This window comes from Aethalodelphis obliquidens, unplaced genomic scaffold, assembly GCF_003676395.1.
Source record: "Aethalodelphis obliquidens isolate GAN/ISIS:26980383/991018 unplaced genomic scaffold, ASM367639v1 scaffold6, whole genome shotgun sequence".
Taxonomy (NCBI): Eukaryota; Metazoa; Chordata; class Mammalia; order Artiodactyla; family Delphinidae; genus Aethalodelphis; species Aethalodelphis obliquidens.
Window position 1 is genome coordinate 13,784,384 of NW_020837950.1, and position 21,223 is coordinate 13,805,606.

Sequence of the window (21,223 nt, forward strand, 5' to 3'; positions counted from 1 at the left end):
AAACCCAGAGAGGGCTATTCATCCTAAAGGTCAGATCTGCACAGGTAATCATGGTGTCAAGAGTTTGAACTACAGGGACAGAGAGTCAAAGCCATTCTTGGCAAACCAACCTAGTCTCCTCTTCATCTGTAATTTAATAGTCTAGCTGTTTAAATTGAAAGAAACATCAAGGGTCACTAATGCTCAGTCTGGGAAAATTAGAAGCACTTTTGAGTTAAGACACACAGACACATATGTTGCTATATTTTAATCACAATCAGACATTAACATGGCACAAAACACTCCATCTATCTCTTTGCTGTTCCAAATCTCATGAAAACCTGAATTTGACACAAGCAGTTTAAATAATTATTTGGACCAGACTCCCCAATCCCACAGGAGATTAAAAAGTAATAATGTAAAAAAATTAAGGTCAAGGTGTCCTGATATCACAGCTAATGACTAACCATGTGTTTACGGGCGGCTCGTGCTCCACCCTGGAAGCTGCTGAGCTTCACCCCCGGTCCAACAAGTGGTTAGTTATTAGTTCCCTGGGTGATTGTCCCTGAAGGTAAACCATACATTAGGCACTTTAAGTGGGGGTAGTTACCTTTCTCGGGTTGGGTATAACGTTTGGCTCTCAAAAGCAAGATAGAGAATTTAGAGTCAAACAGAATGTTCTGTGAACCTTAAGCCCTTGGGATTAAGCGCTGGGACGTCAGCGCATCCTCAGGGACATCTGCACCAGATGTTCTGGGGGAGTCGTGCGGGGTGCCGAGCAGGCTGTTTAATGTCTGCATGCGCTGTGGACACGAGCACTGTGGCCCACTCTGACTTTTATTCTCGTGTCTCGAGTTTTAGCCCATCTAGACGGTGGTACTCTCCATGTTTAACAAGCGGTGTGGCCCAGGCGCTCACAGCCATCAGAACAGCTGCTGGGTGTCAACCACCGGTAAGGCTGCCACCCATCTGCGCTGCGGTCATCAGCTCTGTGTCTAAGGAGCAAACCCAGCCCCATACGCCCAGCGCAACGCTGGCTTCCTTGCCGGCGCAAAGCCGCTCCCCTACTCTGCCTCGTCCACATCTTCTCCCGCAGTAGCTGCCTCTAAAGCGGCCAGGGCTTCGGCCACCTCTGCGTCCTCATCTGCCGTCTCCCCACTCGCATCTCCAAGGGAGCCCTGGGTCTCCTCCCACCCGTTTCTCGAATCGACCACAGGTACGTCCTGTGCAGGATCCTCTTCTTTAAAGTATACACTTAGAACTTCAGTTGCCACGGCCTCGTTTAACGAATCCCAGCTTCTCTTCACCGAGAAGGGCATATTCAAACCACGCTCCCCGGCCCCGGAGGGAGCGCCCTGCCCGGGCTCCTCCTCTGTGTGGCTCTTGAAAAGGCAGTCCTTTTCTTCGCGGTCAACGTGATCTGCGTCGTCGTCGGCTGAGCCCCACAGCGGAGGGTAATCGGGGGCGGGTATCTGGAGGACGTGGTCTGGGATTTCCCAGGCGGGATGCCCTGCCGCGCAAGACGCGCTGGAGTCGCCGTTTCCGATGACACGGGTCTCTCCTGAAGCCAGCAGCACGCAGTCCGGTTGCCTGGCACTTCCTCCTCCAAGGAAGGGCCGAGTCGTGTGACCCTTGTTTGTGGCACTGGCCCAGGAGCCCCTGTCCCCCTGGGGGCACCCGGGATCGCCAGCGAGCTGCAGGGCAGCAGCGGGGCCGAGGCCATTGACGGCCCCGCCAGTCTTCTCAGCGCAGGGTCCCCCGGCCGTGTCCCCTGGGAGAAGCGGTCCTTGGGGCGGCCCGCAGGGCTCCTGCAGAGCAGCCGTTTGGTACCTGCTCGTGGTCCTCTTGGAGCTCTCGCTCGGAGGGTCATCCTTGTGTACCAGCACTTCGCGGCTCTGTTTGCCTTTCAACTTAACGGCATCGTCTTCATCTAACTTGCAGCTGTTTACTTCGTTGACATAACCAGGGGAGGGCACTTGAACTGGATCCAAGAGATAGCTGGGGTGAGAAGAAGGGAGACCAGTCGGGTTAAGTATTAACTTTATTAATAACTTTCATTATTAATATATCTACTACAGGCTCTGCTGTTTTCTACAATTCCTATAAATTTCCATGATTACTCTTTTAAGTCTATATGTGTGCCTCATTAAATATATATAGTTGGTATAAAAATGTTCTACCAACTGGACATAGATCTTAAGAAGGGATTCAAAAAAGGGCAGGAAGAAGTTACAGAACAAAGTGGGTCATGAAATTGAAAAACAAGCAAAAAATGTAAATAAGTAAAACAAATATCCAACAACAGGAAAATAACTGGTTAAGAACTGATGGTTCAACCCCTCAATGGAATATTATGTAGTAATTAAAATATGAAGTCTGGACTAGCAGGAAAGATACTTACAATAAATATTTTTTTGAATAGAGCCTAACATCAGATTATAATTATAGTGGAATAAAACTTATATATGTAGGTACGTGTGTGTGTGTGTATATGCCTATATCTATCTATATATAGATCTATATATAGATAGATATAGATACGGAACAGAACTAACATAATAAAGATAGTTTTGTCAAGGAAGCAAAATCATCAGTTAATTTTTCCCCTTTATTTTATACAGAATTATATTCATGTTGCCCAAATTTTTATGAAATAGAATCTGGACAAAATTGAAAGCACATATGTGACTGGGGTGTTTTCAGTGATGCCATTTCAGGCATCTTCAAAAACTCAAACTTTTCTTTGCATTGAAGCTCTCTGGAGGAATGTAAATTCAACCCAAACCAAATTCAGCCTCAGAGAAAGACAGCGTTCCCAACACACTCTGAGCATTGCGCAAAAAATGTTTAAAAATCCAGGCCTCATGTTCTTTTAAATGACATTAAAGTGGTTCCAAATTCTTAATTTCCTGGCAATGGTGGTCATGCCCCAAGCTGGGTGAATGCATTGAACCCATGCAGGGTGTTTAAAGTGCTTGCATAGTAATCACAAATTCCTCCATTCGGATGGGACCTTTCGTTCAATGTTACCTTTGTAGCATTTTACAGCACCTGCACCCCATCTGGATTACTTTTTGTTATCATCTGGAAAAAAAGGCATAAAAAGGAGAGAACAGAGTGAAGGACATTTTATTTTATTTTATTTTAAAAATAAAAAGTGTTCGTTTTATTGTAGGAAGATACATTCATTCTTTGAAATCAGAGTGAAAGTGTTGCACGATTTAATTCTATATAAATGACTGAATATACAAAGTGTCAAATATAAACAGTAGTGTAAAATAAATTGGCAGAAATAATTATTCAACCAGTAGCAATACTTAAGACTACCATTTGAAAGATCTTCTATAAACAAAGAATGGAAAAATACTGTTATAAGATTTTACAGCACAGAATTGAATTCCATCCTAATTCATTACTATTATACTTCTTCAGTATTAGTGGACCCACATTATCTCCAGTCAATTTGTTGTGTTTATCGTGTGAACCATCACAGGCAGGAAACGTCTTAGAACGCCAACACCTACAATTAGCTGTTTTAGTAAGACACAAATCTTCAATGGTTATTTCATTCAGCACTTTGGGATCTTCCTTTTGTATTTTAAGATTAATCAAGTTATCCTTCTGCTGCTTTTTCTTCGGGAGGAATGGACGAACCGCAAGGTAGTGCAAGCACACCGAGGAAAGGCAATAATCAAAGCCATTCTGAAACTGTGAGCCGGGCGATCCTGGTAATGCTCTCGGGGACTGGGAGCTGCTTAAGATAACGCGGGGAGCTGCACCTTCAACATGCGGACCGTGGCCTCCAGCACCTTCCCGGCCAACGGCGCCCGCTCCTCTCCCGGCCCCGCCGGCGGCTCCGCTGCTCTCCGGCCGAGCTTCGGGCGCTTGCGCGGAGAGCGGAAGCAGCAGGCGGGCGCTCTCGGCCTGGACTGGGCCGGGGAGGCTGAATGACATTTTAATAGGAATTAAGTTTGCTTTTTCTTTCCTAGATACACTCAAAGTTAGTAGAGTTACAATTTTTGGCAAAAGGATAACGCGATTCAGGGAGGGCACTGGTTACCCGGAATACCTTCACGTATCTAAAATCACAGATTCAGAGTTCTCAAACATTTATTTACACTTGTCTCTTGTGCCAGACCTTTCCCCAGCCCTGGGAGTTATGCCATCTCCACTTTGCAAATGAGGAAAAAACAGGTTGACGAATGTTAGGGAGAGAAAGGTGGGACTGAAAAGGACCTGTGCGTTTTCTCTTCCATTGCCTTCCACAGGGGACGTGGGCTTAACCGGGGTGCAGCCCACGTGCAGCAGCAGATGGTGTAAGAGAGTGGAGAGGTTTCCGCGGCAGGGGATTAGCTTCTCAGCATTAAAAGATGTCAGGGTACGGCAGCTGATCTCTATGTTCCATGTTACAGACCTGAGGAGATTAGAGCTGGAGGGATCATCACAAGCTTTACTTGGACTAAACTGCTTCTGTTTTGCTTTTCCCACCACGAGTCCCATCCTGGCTACGATCCATGGACTCCACTCTCTGGCAGTTCAAGGACACGCCCCTTCGGGCTTGCTGGTGGCAGATGGACTCATGTCTTTGCTTCTTTCATTTCCCACCTGCCCTCTGTCCCCTGGCCTCTCCCAAGTTGCATTTTCCCCTCATGATTGCCCTCTGAATAAAACCTTCTCTTCATGTAAAACTGACCACACTGTTCTGGTCTTTTCTGAAAATCCTAAAAATTAGTATGGAAGAAACTTTAAGTCATCTTCCATCTCTAACAGCTACAACCTTTAAGAAGACAAGCCAGTGACAGAATCTAAAGCCCTAGTCCCTTTGTCTCCATGAGATGCATGTACTAGGGAGAGAGAGGGATCGCTCATCGTCAGCTGTGTCACTGCTTCCTCTGTTCTCTCTGCTTCTTTTCAATCATGCATGAATTTCCCAGGATGCTACTTCATAAGCCTTTAACCACAGAGAAAATTACTGGTGCCTTTTAAGAAGTATAGACTAGTTGGTTGGTTAGAGGAAACTAGATTTACACCCCCCCAGCCACACACACATACATAAAGATATCCAACATCCACATTCTAATCTCTGGAACTTGTGACTGTTACCTCGTGTGATCAAGAAAGAAAGTCTTTGCAGATGTGATTACAGATTTGAGATGGGGAGATTGCCTGGATTATTTGGGTCAGGTCCCAGCTCTGCCGTGTAACTTTGGGCCTCAGCTATTTCATCTGTAAATGGGGATAATGACGCATCTACCACATAGCATTGTTGGAGATTACATGAGTTAATATTCATAATAAGCATATACTTATTACTCAGCTTTGTCTAGATACAGCATGCTTAAAAAAAAAGACGGAAGCTTTGCATCTAAGAAAGAAAGAATCTAGTGTCATGACGTACACACACATACAAACAAGAGCATTAACAATACCAAGTAATACTTGTTTCCAGAATAAGGGCCAAATGGTATATTTCTATCAACTGTGGCGCCAACTGAAAGACGTGCACCCCAAGTGCAACAAGAATTCCACAGAGAGAGAAATCACTGGTGGCTTAGCCAGCGATATGTGTACAACCTTTTCCTTTTTCAAGGCACTCTCAATGAAATGACCCCATTTTCCAAGCCCAGGATTTTGTTTCCAGCCTCTGCTCCCCACTTATGTCCATTTGCTGCAAATAATTTATATATCAGCTGGATAACAGGTTCAAGAGCCCCCGTGTGCTTCCTCCCCACCATCAGCCCCTCCCCTCCCCACTTGCGCCCTCAAAATCTGGCGTTTCCATGCTTGCAGTATCTTTGTTTATCTTGGAATCTGTTTTTAAAAAGTCAGGAGGATAGGAGGCAAGAAAAAAAGTCAAAGAAAAGAAAAAAAGGGCTTTGGAGTGTTTGAGAGAGGAGCAGACTACAGGTCTTAATGATGTAATTGAAGCAATCGTGAGATGTGAATTACTGAAAAATGTCAGGCAGGTGGGTTCCAGAGTCGTAGGTAGGGAAGGTTTTCTTCTGGAAAGAAGAAAGAACGAAAGAGGCTTGTCTTGAGCGACACCTGGCTTTCCCAGCGTCTCTGAGGCTGACCGAGGTCATCCTGACCCTGAGGCACCCTCGCCAGGCTGGCTGGCTGTCCCCACCCTCTGCTGCTGGCGCTGTGACCACACAAGCAACGTGCCCGGACGTGAGATTACTGCTGAGATTTAAGAGCCCAACTCCAGAGCCTCTGCTTCCCTGTTCCTAGGAGAACCGACATGTCATCTGTGGCTTTCACCACCCACCCCTTTCCCTGGAAAACCACAGGATCTGTATTTTTCTTCAAAGCCATGTAGTTATAAAAGGTGTTTTGATGACTCTCCCCTTTCAAGTCAAGTTTACAGTCCCCCCCACCCCCCGCTGCTTCCCTTTAGGGTGCACCCCCTGGGGTTCCTACAGACCTGGTCCCGTACCCAGGGCCACGCTCTGTGCCTCTCTCTCCCCAGCCCAGTGGAGGCAGCCTCTTCCTGGTTGGAGGTCCTGCCCTCTCTCACCACGCTGTGTTTTCCTTCCCCAGTGACATTCCTTCTCTCAGTGAGATAGGCTCCAACGTCCAAGGTTGAGCGACCGCTGACGAAAAGGGTGGGGACTAATGCATTGACACCCAACCCCTGCCCGCCTGTGTCTACAGTGATTCTTGTTTCTATGATGATTCCTAACATCAAACCTGATCTGTTTCTCTTTTCATGTGTCCCTGCCACACCACATCTTGCTTTTAGCGAGGAGGTCTCCCATCTCCAGGTGCAAAAAGGAAATACTCCAGGTCCAGCGTGGCACACGGACATGGGGGGAAAAAATATATGCTCTTCTGAAGTAAAACCGAATTCAAAACCGGCAGTCTGTCTCTTTCTCTCCCCCCTCACTTTGACAACATCTGGCTTAAAGGTGAGAACTCAGTTGTCTGGGGCCCTTTATTATGGAGCAGAATCAGAATTTGCTTTCTCTTTGGAGTGGAAAAGAGCAACAGAGAAGCAAAAGGCAAAGCCTTCGCAACCGTCATCTGGTTTGCACAGGAGAAAAGCAAACACCGTTAGGATGGTGTGTCCACCCACTGCTGGCGCCTGCCTGCTCCTGGACTCCTGTGTTGGACGTTGACTCTTGTCCTGTGTTCCGTGTCGAAATTACACAGTCCTGTGTTTGAAGACGGGCACGCTAAAGCCCCATCAGTTACTAGTCAAGTCCCCTTGCGGGAAAATCTGGTTTCACAAGGGAGTTAGTGATGAAGGTGGGGAGAAACGGGGAGACTGGGGGGAGGCAGGAGTTTTGCAACCAGACAGAGAAATTGACTGAGTATCCATCAGGAAGTCAAGGAATATAGAAAAAGGCTCAACCCAGCCGGAAAGGGCTGCCTCTGATTGTGATGATCTTAAAGAATGACAGGGACAGGTCAAATGGACACAGGACCAGCTGGCAGGGGTTCTACTGGCCAAATACAGAACAACATGAACATGAGAATAAATACTAACATAAAGGATTATAATCCATTGAATAAAACAAGGGTCTATGAATCCTTAGGATATAAATCTAAAAAGGGGAAAGCTCTGACTTACAAGTAGACAGTCAGCTAACAACCATACAAGGAATAATGGAACTAGAGAAATCACCATTTGACAACCATCACAGGAACAGTTGAGGTAAGCAAGAATCATCAACAGATGCTGAGACCAGCGGGTGAAAACGTGAGGAGAATGGGATATTTAGTCTCAAAGTAGCTCCCCACCACACGCTTAGGGGTAAAACAGTATCCTTACAGTGGAGAAACCTGGTTCACAGCACCTAAATCAAATAATCAAGGGTTAACATCGTGAGTAACGAGACTAGTTGGCAGCCTTGGATGTGCACTGAGAACTTGGAGTCACTTCTGTGGTTTTTCTACCAAAAGAGTATAATCTGGATTGAAGCAGGAGGCACCGTCAAACCCAAATTATGGGCTATTCTGCAAAACAACTGGTCTGTACTCCTTAAAGAAATGTAACTTTATGAAAAACAAAGACAGACTAAAGAACTATTCCAGATTAAAGGAGATGGACGAGACACGACAACCAAATGCAATCATGATCTTTTTTAAGAGGTCATTATTGACACAACTGGTGAAATCTGAATAGGTCTGTAGATTAGGTAGTAGTATTAAACCAATGTAAATGTCCTGATCTTGATTATTGGTCTGAAGTTATGTAAAAGCATGCCCTTGTTCTTAGGAAATTCAGAGTAAAGTATTTAGGAATAGAAGGGCATGGTACCTGTAACTTATTAAAATGATTCAGGAAAAAGATTGTGTGTGTATGTGTAGAGAAAGAGAGAAAAATAAAGCAAATGCTAACATTTGGGGACTGTGACTTTATGAGGGTCCTTTGTACTTTTCTTGCAACTTTTTAGTAAGTCCGATATGATGTCAAAACCAAAAGTTAAAAGGAAAAAAAATAGTGGGAAGTTTAAAAAAAAAACCCACTAATCTGATGTCTGTTCTTGTTCTGCTTGTCTCCGGGCTAGGACCCATTACCTACAGGAAACCATTGCTACTAAGCTATTCCCTATAAGGAAGCACATGGAGAAAAGGAAAGGAGCTCATCAAAAGCCCACGGGCCTTTCTGGATTTAGCTGTCATTCTGAGTATGTACTAAAGACCTTTCCTCAATATCCAGCCCCAGGCACTAGAACACTGAAGGCAAAGATGCTTCCTGTCCTTGGGCTGCCCCATCTCAGAAGGGGACTCACAGTCTAGGGCATTGCTGTTCATCAGCTGTCGGCCTCCCTTACTGAACACAAGCCCCTCGCAGGCAATGCCTAATCCAGGGCAGCATCCAGCTTGCCTGGAGCACGTCACACCTGTTATTCAAATAAAGGAATGATTGGTGAGTGACAGGTGTGAATGAATGAATGGTGAGTATGAGCTTTTTTTTTTTTTTTTTTTTTGCGGTACACGGGCCTCTCACTGTTGTGGCCTCTCCCGTTGTGGAGCACAGGCTCCGGATGCGCAGGCTCAGCGGCCATGGCTCACGGGCCCAGCATCTCCGCGGCATGTAGGATCTTCCCGGACCGGGGCACGAACCCGCATCCCCTGCATCGGCAGGCGGACTCTCAACCACTGCGCCACCAGGGAAGCCTGAGTATGAGCTTTTATAAATTATTTCAGTAGAAGGTCTACCTTTTCCATGATCAAATCTCACTCCACCCAGTGGTCCAAAACCAAAAGCCAAGTGCATGACACGAACTGAGAGAGACGGGAGGAACCGTGGGTCCTCTTCCCAGCTTGGGAATTACAGTTATGTAATTCCAAGGGTCAAGGACAACCTGCTTCGAGGGCTCTAGTCAATGAATGAATTTTCAGAGCAGCTTCTGGCAAGTGGTTTGAGTTGAGAGAAGTTGGAGTGTTTGGAAGAGACATAATAAAAGTAAACACTTAAATTTCAACTCTGTTTTGAAAAACCAACTTGCCAGTGTTTAGAAAACAGTCCAGGATTTCACCTTAATCTGGCCAGCAGGTAAAGTTGAAAAATATGTAGTGAGTCACTTCTGGGTACTGACCTCTTAGACTCAAGAGGGTTGGATAAAAATAACTACCACACACTGAAGAGACCACCAGGTGCTTTATAAAAGAAATTAAAGACTGCCTGCCCAACTCCATAGACAGTATTGAATCTGCAGTGGAAAAAGGACAAGAAGATAATTCTTGACTACTACCCAATCTCTTTCCTCAGCAGAATCATATCCTCCTTTCTGGGAAGGCTTTGAAAACTCTCTGGGACAAAATTTTCTGGTGTGTTCCCTTTTCTCCTAAAGAGGTTGAACTTTAGTGATTTTGGAGAACTGGAAAGACTATAAGAAGACGGTTATTATCAGCACCATCAAATAGTTCATTTGATGCACTCCCAACAGTCAATGTGCTACCATATGTGTATCAGCATCACTTAGGACTGGGTTTGATGGAATATTTGTGCAGAGGTGTGTTCAAACCCCTGCCAAAGGGTTCCCTGGTCAAACAGGTTTGGAAACAGCAGAGATGAAAGATGAACACATTCATAGTTATGAAAAAGAACGATTTCACCTTGTTTAACTCAGTAGTTTCCAAAATTATTTGACCACAGAGCCTTTTTTTTTTCCCCATAAAAGATATTAACAACCAACAGAACTTGTGTTTTGTGGAACTTTGGGAAAAACAACTGTCATGACAGTCTAATTATCAGGAGGGGTTTTACGCCCCAAACTAATTATTGCCAGGTGGTGGTTGGTGTTTTGGTGAACTCAGCCAGGCAAAGTCTGTGCCAGGTGTGAGAAATCCACTTTCCAGCAGTGGCTTCATCATCAACCATGCGGATGTGGGAAAGCTGTGTAACCTCCTGATTCCTCAGTTTCTTTATCTGCCCAATGAGTCCATGACATCAAAGCTCTCTTCCAAATCTAACAATTGAAATGGTGAATCAGCGAAGGAAGGTTCCTCCCCTCATGACCCTCTCTCTGACCTGGCTCACACACCGTTATCATTGAACACCGAGACAAGGCAGGCACCAATATCACCGTTTTGCAGGTGGGGAGCTCTGCTCAGTGGTGTGTGAACTACCCCATCCCAATACTGATGGGCTGCGTTTGGGTCCCAAGTCCACAGTCACCCCAACCCATGATCCTGACTGAATGCACAGAGCTTCTCCTCCTGTTTCCTTCCTTCAGGCCCCAAGTTCTCATCTCATTCCCCTAGGTCTGCAGCTCTTTGAAAATGTCTCCTTGGCTTCTTTGCCATAGGGTCCTGCTGACCAACGCCCTGGAGCCTTGAGATGGGGAGAGTGTGTGTAACAGCAACTTCCCTGGGAGGGGCGAGGACTCAGGTCAGGGGGTCTCTGAGAGAGGAGGAGGTACACCTGCTGGACCTCCTTCACTGGGATGTGCTGGGGGAGTGTGTGTGTGTGTGTGTGTGTGTGTGTGTGTGTGTGTGTGTGTGTGGCAGGGCTGGGGTATGTGCATGAGGTGGGATGTATAAGCATCTGAGAAGATTTATCACACCAGCAAGTCAGCACAGCGGTTAAATGAATAATTTAGGGCCAGAGTTGTGGGTTCCAATTCTACCTCCACCATTTATTAGCTTTGTGACCTCTAGGCAAATTTCTTAGCCTCTGTGACCTTTAGCTGTCTAATCTGCAAAATGGGAATGATAACAGTTCCTGCTTATCAGGATTGTTTTGAAATTTAAATGAGATAAAAGTATGTATGGCATTTACTGTAATGTTTGGCATCCTGCCAGTACTTATTAATGATTACAAGTAGTTAACATTTGAGTGTTTAATATGCATCAAGTACTGTTTTAAGAAATTTCATTTCTCAAATGAAATTTAAGATTGAATGAATTGAATTGAATGAATCTTAGATTATTACTTTACAATAATCTTTTAAGGTGGAAACCAGTAATTATTATTATTATTATTTTGGCCGAACTGCGTGGCCTGTGGGATCTTAGTTCCCTGACCAGGGATTGAACCTGGGACATGGCAGTGAAAGCGCTGAGTCCCAACCACTGGACCACTAGGGAATTCCCTATTATTTTTTTAATTGAAGAGTAGTTGATTTGCAATATTGCATTAGCTTCAGGTGTACAGTATAGTGATTCAATATTTTATAGATTGTACTCCATTTAAAGTTATCACAAAATAATGGTTATATTTCCCTGTGCTGTACAATAGATCCTCATTGCTTATCTATTTTATACATAATAGTTTTAATCCCATACCATTGTCTTGCCCCTCCCCCCTTCTTCTCCCCACTGGTAACCACTAGTTTGTTTTCTGTATCTGTGAGTCTGTTTCTGTTTTGCTATATTCGTTTGTTTTATTTTTTAGATTCCACATATATATGATATCATATATATCACATTTGTCATATGATATGTCATATGATATCATATTTATATATCAGTATTTGTCTTTCTCTGACTTCTTTCACTAAGCATCATACTCTCTACATCCATCCATGTTGTTGTAAATGAGTAAATGTAAATTTCATTCTTTTTTATGGCTGAATAATATTCCATTATATATATCACACCTTCTTTATCCATTCTTCTGTTGATGGACACTTAGGTTGTTTCCATATCTTGGCTATTGTAAACAGTGCCGCTGTGAACATTAGGATGCATAGATCTTTTCGAATTAGTGTTTTATTTTCTTTTTTGGATATACACCCTGGAGTAGAATTGCTGGGTCATATCATAGCTCTATTTTTAATTTTTTGAGGATCTTCCATACTGTTTTCCATAGTGGCTGCACCAATTTACATTCCCACCAACACTGCACAAAGGTTGGGAGCCAGTATTTTATAGATAAGTAAATGGACATAAAAGTTGAAAGTGGTACAGTGTGGCTATTATTAATGCTGTTGTTATTGTTTTCATTATTATTAATACTTCCTGATTATATATTAATTATATAATATTTATATATTTCATATTATATTAATATAATACCTCTTGTAGGTTTTGTTGTTTTCTGAGTCCACTGCTTTACACAATAAGCAGCAGCTTGTGATCCATTAGCTTTTACAAAAGGGAACTGGATCCTCTTGATTTGGGCTCTGATAGAATTTCATAGGTGTGGTTTCATCTACTGGCCACCAGATGGCAGTATATAGTGGTTATTTAATTTAATTTCAAGGGAAGGACTTGGTATGGGAAAGGCCTCAGACACAGAATTAAAGGCACAAATAGTGTAGGTGCTTTGCCAGGTGGTGAAGTTAGGGAGTAGGTGATGTGGTAAACATTCAGACAATTATTGTGTTAAGTCCTGGTGGCCATAGCACCACCTTACGGCAGGGCTTCCTCCAGCTCTGGCTGGGCATGGGATTTATTCTGTAGTCTGGCCAGACTATGGCGGGGTCAAAAAACTCTGGCAATTCTATAGACGCCTCTTTCACACAAATGGGATCTGTCTTTCTGGACAATAATTCTGTGGAAAAGGCTTCAGGAGGAAGGAGCTGTGGAGGGGTTCAGTTTCTCCCGTGTTAGCTCTGATGCTGCTGGGCCTGCCCGTTTCACTGCTCCTTCCCTGTGGCCATCCTTGTGCTGCCCCAGGCCCCGTGGGCTGCCCATGGTGTGAGCTGGTCTTGGGGCCCCATCTTCTGGATGAGGGTAAGTGGCCATGAATTAGGAGGTAAAGATAAGCTATAAAATAAATATGGCCCAATTTGAAAGTTTTTGTGGAAGAAGCTCATTATTTTTGATTTAAAATAAATTCAGAATATTGTGTTTGAAAAGGCAAAATTTGCATGAATTATTAGAATTAAACAGAAGGCTTTTTTTTTTTTTTTTTTTAGAGAGGAAAATGAATGTAAAGAAGGGAAAAAACCTGATATAAGCATGTGACAGTAGCTATAACAGAAGAAGATAGGGAATAAGACAGAAATTCTGTGAGGGTTGTTGCATAGAGTTATCATTCATCTTTTTGTTGTTGTTTACTTTAAAAAACTATTGATAGCAATTATGCCTGCATAGTTTATTTAAATTTTGTGAGTTTTTTACACTTATCTGCAGTAATATTTGTGTCAAAAGTCAAGTATCCATTTATACTTAGTGCTGATACTAAGCTCTCTATTCTGTGTCATTGATCTACTTTTGCCAAAACCACTGTTCTTATTACCCTAGGTTTGCAATAACAGAGAAAGTTCTTCTATCTTGTTTTCTTAAAAGATGTTTTTGGATATTTTTAGCTCTTTGCAATTTCATATAAATGTATTTTTTTAATTTAATTTAATTTATTTTTTTATACAGCAGGTTCTTATTAGTCCTCCATTTTATACACATCAGTGTATACATGTCAATCCCAGTCTCCCAGTTCATCCCACCCCCACCCCCACCCCCCGCCGCTTTCCCCCCTTGGTGTCCATACGTTTTTTCTCTACTTCTGTGTCTCAATTTCTGCTCTGCAGAAAATTTCAAATTCTGTTGGTAGCCCTCTAGACCAGTTCCTTCTCCCTGTACTCTTGGTGGGAACAGTTCTAGGGAAAGTTTGAGAAGCTATGCCCCTATTCTCTGGACTGTAAACTCCTGGGAGTAGGCTCCTGTCTGGATCAGATGAGCTGCAGCTCATTATTGAATAAAGACTAGGGTGTATGGGTGACAGGGGCGGGGATCCTCGTGAGCACTTTGAGAGGCAGAGGGAACGGGGTCCATAAGACATCCTCCTGGGTCTGTGCGGGCAATAACTCTCATTTCTAACGAGCTCCCAGGGTGCTAATGCTGCCCTCTGGGGGCCACACTTTGAGAGTTCCTGCTTTACGGCTTTATGGAAATGAAGGCAGGCAGGCCTCTTTGTTTTGCTATGTTGCTGGTTGGTCTAGGTGAGCTCTACTTAAAGGGGAAGGACTAACACCCTAAGAACGCTTGTGGCTTGGGAAGTTCCTGGCAACAGTGAGGTGGCTACAATTACCACTGGCCCCTTTTGGTGACTGATGATATGGCCCAAACCAAGTTGGCCAAAACTAATACCTGTAGTCATTACTGCCAATTGCACTCCCAATTGGTGCAGTTTACAATCCTGTTAGGTTTCTAAAAATTCTGTCTGTTTTTCAGAATTTGCTTTTTAACAGTTTTTAATTTATGTTATTTTATCCTTCTCTATGGGCGTTATAACAGGAAAAAGTTAAAATAAACCACGTGTCCAATAATAGGGGGTCAATCTGGACAACCTAAATGTTTACTAACTGAGGAACAGATGAAACAAACCCAAGACATTGGGCTGGTCTACTGCCTGTCTGCTCTTAGACTGGTCCCTGCCCCTTGCCCACTCAGTTTCTCAAGGCACCGTAATGCTGACGAACCCTTGCCCTCTGGATCGGGGTAGTCCCACCAGTGGAAGGTGCTGGTGGAAGACTAGAGGGGGAGGATGGGGGATGTCAAGGTATGTTTCCCTTTCTCTCTACTTCGGACAGTATGCTGTTCATCCTGGTAGTGGCCAGATCTCCTCCACAGCAATAGATACCCAAGAGCCCCACCCTCCATGGTGCCAGATAGAACCATGGTGCCTCACCATGGCTCCAGCCATTGCCCCAGCATCTGGTTCTGTGTCTCATCCTGGGGTGGTAATGTCTCCCTGCCTCGATCATCTCTGTGTTGCCTCACCATCTCATTTGGTTTCCCAGCTCTTCCAATACCCACATAAAAACCCACTGATTATAATGTCCCTCTGTCTGAAAGGAAGAGTTCCCATTCCTGGCTGGACCTTGCCTAATACAAATAATATCCTGGTCAAAGGCTTTCTAGCTAAGTTATTAAGTAATATACAATAACAGTATTGGACTCTGCAAAAATTGGTATTATCTATTGTATAGGTTGCTGCTTGTTGCATACCTGACATGGGAGGGGGTGTCCACAGTGGCTGGGGAAGGGACTTTAGCCCCTCCATCAACTCCATCAAGTTCTCTTCCCTTTCCCACCCAAAATCAGTTTGTTTGCTGTGTAATGTAACTTCCAGACAAGTCTCCTATCTTCCCTTCCAAGCTCTTAAACTCTTCCTATATATATTCTAAAACTGCCACTGGAGAATGTATGGGGGACACATGGACCTTCGCATTTAGTAATCTCGTGAAAGTACTCAACATCATTCACGCGTGTGGGTGACGGCGGTTAATATACGTTTCGATGTTCCTCATGTCTACTAAAATACGAAGGGTATCTCCTATTATTCACATGGGCACCTGGCCGTATTAACCCATTCCCCATTATCAATGTAGTGGCAGGAAGTTTATTTTTAATATGCCCCTAAAGCCTTCAGTGAGTCTCTAATTCAATAGTTTAAGACAGAGTTGGTAATCCAGATATCACCATGTGCTTATCAATTGCTTTTGAAGTATGCCTTGAGGAGGTCAAGCAGATGATCATAGACAGCTCTGAAGTGAACGAGACGTTATAGAGAGCTCAACTAATCACGTAAGCAATCTCACTTAAAATGACAATTTATCATCAATGATACGGGCTTAGGTATTTACCCTGAATTCGACTACTTGGGTAGAATCTTGTTCACTGATGAACCAATATACCCTATCACTGAACACCAAACCAAACCAGATCATTATCGGGGATACATGACCACAGCACCAAGATTCAGACCCAACTGAAGAGGGGGGCAGGCCATGACCTTCTGGGTGTTTTTTAGTTTCAGGGAGTATGAACAAGTACACTTTGGAGAATCTTCAGATGGTACAAACAGAGTGTATTTGAGAAGAGGATTTCAAAAATTTGAAGTGAAGATGACGTGTTTTCACTTAACACGTGCAGTTCTATGTCTTTTTCATGTGGGATTCAGTGGCCGCCTTCCTTCATACTCTTGACCACCATAGTAACCGTATCATCTGACAAAACTCATCTCAACTCAGCTTGGGGCTGATCTTGACTCTGGCTGATTGGAAGCTCAGCATCACCAATCTTTAGTAGAGAATCTGCTTAAAAACATCCGAGACACTCTTGCATTAGTGCGTGGTTGATTTCATTTTTACGGCCACGTTAACAGAAGGACTGTCAAAGTACATGTATAAAATCATATGTGGGTTCAGAAGAAGAGGAGGAAGAATTTTAAGATCCAGGACACAGAAGACAGTCTATTGTAATGAAGGGAGTGGGCTCTGGAGTCAAAATCTGGACTGGCCTGTTCTAAGTTGCATGACCTTGAGTAAGCTGCTTAACTTCTCTGAATCTCAGCTTTGCCAACCATTAGACAGGGGAAACAGTAACATCTAATTGTGCAGGGTTCCTATGAGAATCACATGGCTTACACACGTGATGGGCTTGGCAAAGTATGACTGGCAAGTAGTAGGTTCTTAGTAAATGTGGGCTGCTCTCATCTTCACGGCCATTGTCCATGAGAATATTATGTAACCACTGGCTTAATGACTTTTAGACACTGTGAATAGAAATGGGTGATGTTCTGACCAAATTCTCCCTGAAACCGCGTGGGAATTAGGCGTGTCTCCAACACACAGTATGTCTCCAACACTGATAAGCAGCCTTATCTGGGAGGTGGGAGAAGTCTGGGAGAAACCTGAAGCATTTAGAAAAAGTTAAGTTCTGGAAATGATGAGGAAGTTGCAGAAGAGGCGACGTGGGGAGACGTTTATATAATACAGTCTTGTAAAGCTATAAATAATGATAGCTTTAAAAGCAAGCACAGCTCAGGGCTGGATGCTTACAGTGAAGTAGTTCTGGGTAATTCCCAGTATCCTAGATGCCCAAACCTCAGCGAATCTTAGAAAACATCCTACCACCCAACCACCTTATTTTATAAATGTGCTTCTGGACTCAAGGCTGGAAGCATGGACTGGTCAGAGGACAAGAAAAAACAGATTGTCCCATGTTTGCAGAAAACCCTATATGTGCAGAATTGGGTCACCAATGTTTCTCTGAAGTACAGTAAAAATAGTTTTTGCACTTGAAAAGACTGAGCATGGTTCTGAGGTCTCAAATATCCCTGAGCACTTAACTGAGGACAAGACACTCTGCTAGTAACTAGGACACAAAGAGGTAGAGATCTCCGCAGTTTGTTAAAGGGCTCACCACCCATCATTCATGCGCCAGATGTTTCCTGAGCACCTATTACGTACAGGTACTGAACTCGATTCCAGGGAGCTGAAAAGAGTTCACAGTCTAGCAAGGAAGACAGACATATAAATACATGACTAATAGCATATTAAAAGTATGAGATTAAACTATGTCATGTAACATGTTACATAAGGCAAGGAGCACCCGAGTAATCTTGGGAAAAGACTGGAGAAGACTTGTGGCCACAGGTGAGCAGATAATGGGGCTGGTGGGGTTCTGGACCACATTCCAGGGGATGCTACCACTTACACTCTCTTTTTTAGTAAGCCCACTCTTTTCTCTACGTGTGCACCACCCTTGCCTCGTCCTAAAACATTATCACTTTTTTCTTACCTGAATTTACTGCAAAATCCTCTTGTCTCCTGCATCCACCTGTGTCTTCTAAAATAATACATTTGCCACATGGAAGTCACATGATCTAAGTCACATAAATCTGAATCTTATCATTTCCCCGGGCCTAAAACTTTTCAAAGGTGTCTAAGACCCTCAGGATATTTAATAACATAGAATAATGAAGATGATGATAAAAACAGCAAACTTACACAGAGCTTCCTATGTACCCGGTGTTAATCCACGTGCTTTATGTGTACAATTGGTCCTCATTATTTGTGGATTCCATAGTTGTGAATTTATCTACTGGCTAAAATTTAACTGTAAGTTCTAGATGAATAATTGCTGTGTTTTGGGGGTCATTTTTGGGCATGTGCAGAATGGTGAAAACTTGGAGTGGCCTGAGGTGCACGTTTCTAGCTGAGCTCAAACAAGGTAACACTCAGCCTTCTTGATTCAGCCCCATATTGTAAACCTTTCAGTGTGAAGACTTGTATGGTCATACCATTTGTCCCGTTTTAGAACTGTATCCCCTAAACAACAAAAGTAAAACGGGAATAACAGAATTCTACTCAAACCTGAATGAGTCAGAAAGAATAGACTTTGGGGATTGCTCTGTCTACTGGCTTTAATGTTTCAGGTAATAAGAACTGTAGTGGAAGACCGAATAATATAAAATGTAATGGAAAGTGGAAAGAACAGACTTTCTTCCCAAAGCACACAAAAAAGAACAGCTTACCTGTTGTGGAGATCGTCCATTAGGTTTCTCTAGAAGTTTAACTTCTCTTCCTGCCACCAAAAAAAAAAAAAAAGAAAGTTGAAAACTGAGGTCTACAAGTTGCCTCCTTTTCACAGCCAAGTTGCATCTTGAAAGCCACAGCAGAAAGCATTTCCTGAGAGGCCCAGGCAGTGATGTGCGGGAAAAGAATTCCTGGCCTAGAACATTTAGCCCAGGCAGCCAAGGGCTTCGAAATTTGCCAGCCTGAGTTTGCAGCCCAGCTTCTGATACTCAATTAATGATCAATGAACAATTTACCCAAATGTCAGTGTTGCATCTATAACATATTACAGTGAGATTTAAATGGTACAACAGGAAAGCTGCTTATCACATGCTAGGCATGTTGGAATTGTTCAATAACCAGAAGCTATTGTTAGTTGTTGCTGTTGATAAACATTACATGACAATACACCTCTTCTCTGATGGGTAAAGTTTCAACTAAGCAGAAAAATAATTCAAGGAATTTACTTCTTGGAGACATATCAAACAAAGTTTCAATGAATATATGCATAATATTTCAATAAAATTATTAGAATAATTCACTATACATAGACAAAACTTTTCAGAGAAATGCTCTTAGCCCACTTCCAAGTAAACTACCTTTTGGGATAATGAATTCTGCCTTAAATGTATCATATAACATTAGAATGGTTATATCCTTTTGGAAATTCAATTTCATTTTCTGTCAGCAATGTCTTTTCACTCAGTATTACTTCTTACTGTTTCCTAATTCCTTAAAATCTAATACACTGCTCAAATGTCACATGAATGTTATTCTTAATTTTTACCAAGTACTTATAATTCAACTCAAATATTATTTGAAAAGGAAGACACAAGAAAGACAAAATCCAGGCCTTCAGAGAGCTGTTGGGAAGGGCAAGGAGACAAGAAAAGGTTAGGTTACAAATCACTAAAATATTAGGCAGGGCGCACATAATGCCACCAGAGGAACACAAGAGCTGAGGGGGTTCAGGATTGGGAGGTTGTGTAACTGGGCTGACAGCACCTGAACTATGCATTCATAGAAAGATGGGAAGAACCGTGGCAGATAGAAAAATGATGACGGTGAAGTGCGGAGGGAGGGCCTTCTAGGCAGAGGGAATGTGACAAAGAGAAGCCAGGAAAGGATGGGGTATTATTTAGTCACCAGATAATTCAGCCCCTACTGTGTGTCAGGCACCACTAAACTGCAGTGAATGGGACACCATGCTGTGTGCCCTACAGAACGACAGCCCTATGTGCGGGAGAGTGAATACTCTGGATTGGCTGGTGTTTAAAGAACTTGGAACTTGCCACGTGGTTGCTAGACAGATATGACAACTTTCCTACAAGTGTTTTGTAGGAAACCAACGGGATGTGGCAATTCAGAGTTGCAGGTGAGAACCTCCTTAGAGTGAGGGACGGACCTTTGAAGAGGGAGCATTTAAACTGGGACCCAAAGAATGAGATGGAACCAGGCATGCAAAGAACAGCTCTCAACAAGTCACTCCCCTTTAAGAAGCCTTAACTGGCTCTGCATTGCCTACCAATCTTTAAGGGCCCCAGCTAGGCATCCAAGACCTGCCACAATATGGTACCAACTGGCCTTCCTAGATTATCCCTGAAACTCCTCTAGCCACTACTATTTCCGGCCAACCTGGATTTTTCACTGTTTTCTAAACATGTCTACATACACTTTTTCTTATTTCTATACCTTTGCACGTATTGTTTCCCCCAGTTGGCATGCCTCCATGCCCATTGGTATTTTGCAGAATTCTACTGATCCTTCAAAACTCCTTCAAAGCTCCATGAAGATTTAAAAAAAATCCCACCTAAAGGTAATTACTCCATTCTTTTAATTTCCACAGAAACTGGACGGCTCTGATCACTTTCTGCCTTGGATTACAGTGTAGGTACACCTCGTTTTATTATTATTATTATTATTTGTGGTACGCGGGCCTCTCACTGCTGTGGCCTCTCCCGTTGTGGAGCACAGGCTCTGGACGCGAAGGCTCAGTGGCCATGGCTTACGGGCCCAGCCGCTCCGTGGCATGTGGGATCTTCCCGGACCAGGGCACGAACCTGTGTCCCCTGCATTGGCAGGCGGACTCTCAACCACTGCGCCACCAGGGAAGCCCTCGTTTTATTTTTATTATTATTTATTTATTTATTTTTGGCGGCATCGGGTCTTAGCTGTGGCACACGGGATCTTCTGTTGCAGTGCGCGTGCTCTTCATTGCAGTGCATGGGCTTCTCTCTAGTCGTGGCATGCGGATTTTCTCTCTCTAGTTGGTGGCACACGGGCTCCAGGATGCGCGGGCTCTGTAGTTGTGGTGTGCGGGTTCCAGAGTGCGTGGGCTCTGTAGCGTGTGGCCTGCAGGCTCTCTAGTTGAGGCGCGCAAGCTTAGCAGTTGTGGTGTGCAGGCTTAGCTGCCCTGCGGCATGTGGGATCTTAGTTTACTGACCAGGGATCGAACCTGTATCCCCCGCATTGTAAGGTGGATTCTTCACCACTGGACCACCAGGGAAGTCCCGGTACACCTCGTTTTATTGTGCTTCGTAACT

General features: G+C 43.7%; 1 protein-coding gene and 1 pseudogene across 1 annotated transcript in view; both read right to left on the reverse strand.

The window, feature by feature from the left end:
• Window positions 1-232: 232 nt before the first annotated feature.
• Window positions 233-21,223, reverse strand: part of PGCKA1 (PDCD10 and GCKIII kinases associated 1) — an 83,423-nt gene continuing 62,432 nt past the window's right edge. Inside the window, exons 4-6 of the mRNA XM_027103188.1 lie at window positions 18,641-18,687; window positions 3,010-3,063; window positions 233-1,977 (exon numbers count right to left, since the gene is read on the reverse strand). Of these exons, the coding sequence (XP_026958989.1) occupies window positions 1,044-1,977; window positions 3,010-3,041 (966 nt within the window). The 5' untranslated portion in view covers window positions 3,042-3,063; window positions 18,641-18,687 and the 3' untranslated portion in view covers window positions 233-1,043. The remainder of the gene's footprint in view (window positions 1,978-3,009; window positions 3,064-18,640; window positions 18,688-21,223) is intronic.
• Window positions 3,072-21,223, reverse strand: part of LOC113619234 (CDGSH iron-sulfur domain-containing protein 2 pseudogene) — an 80,571-nt pseudogene continuing 62,419 nt past the window's right edge.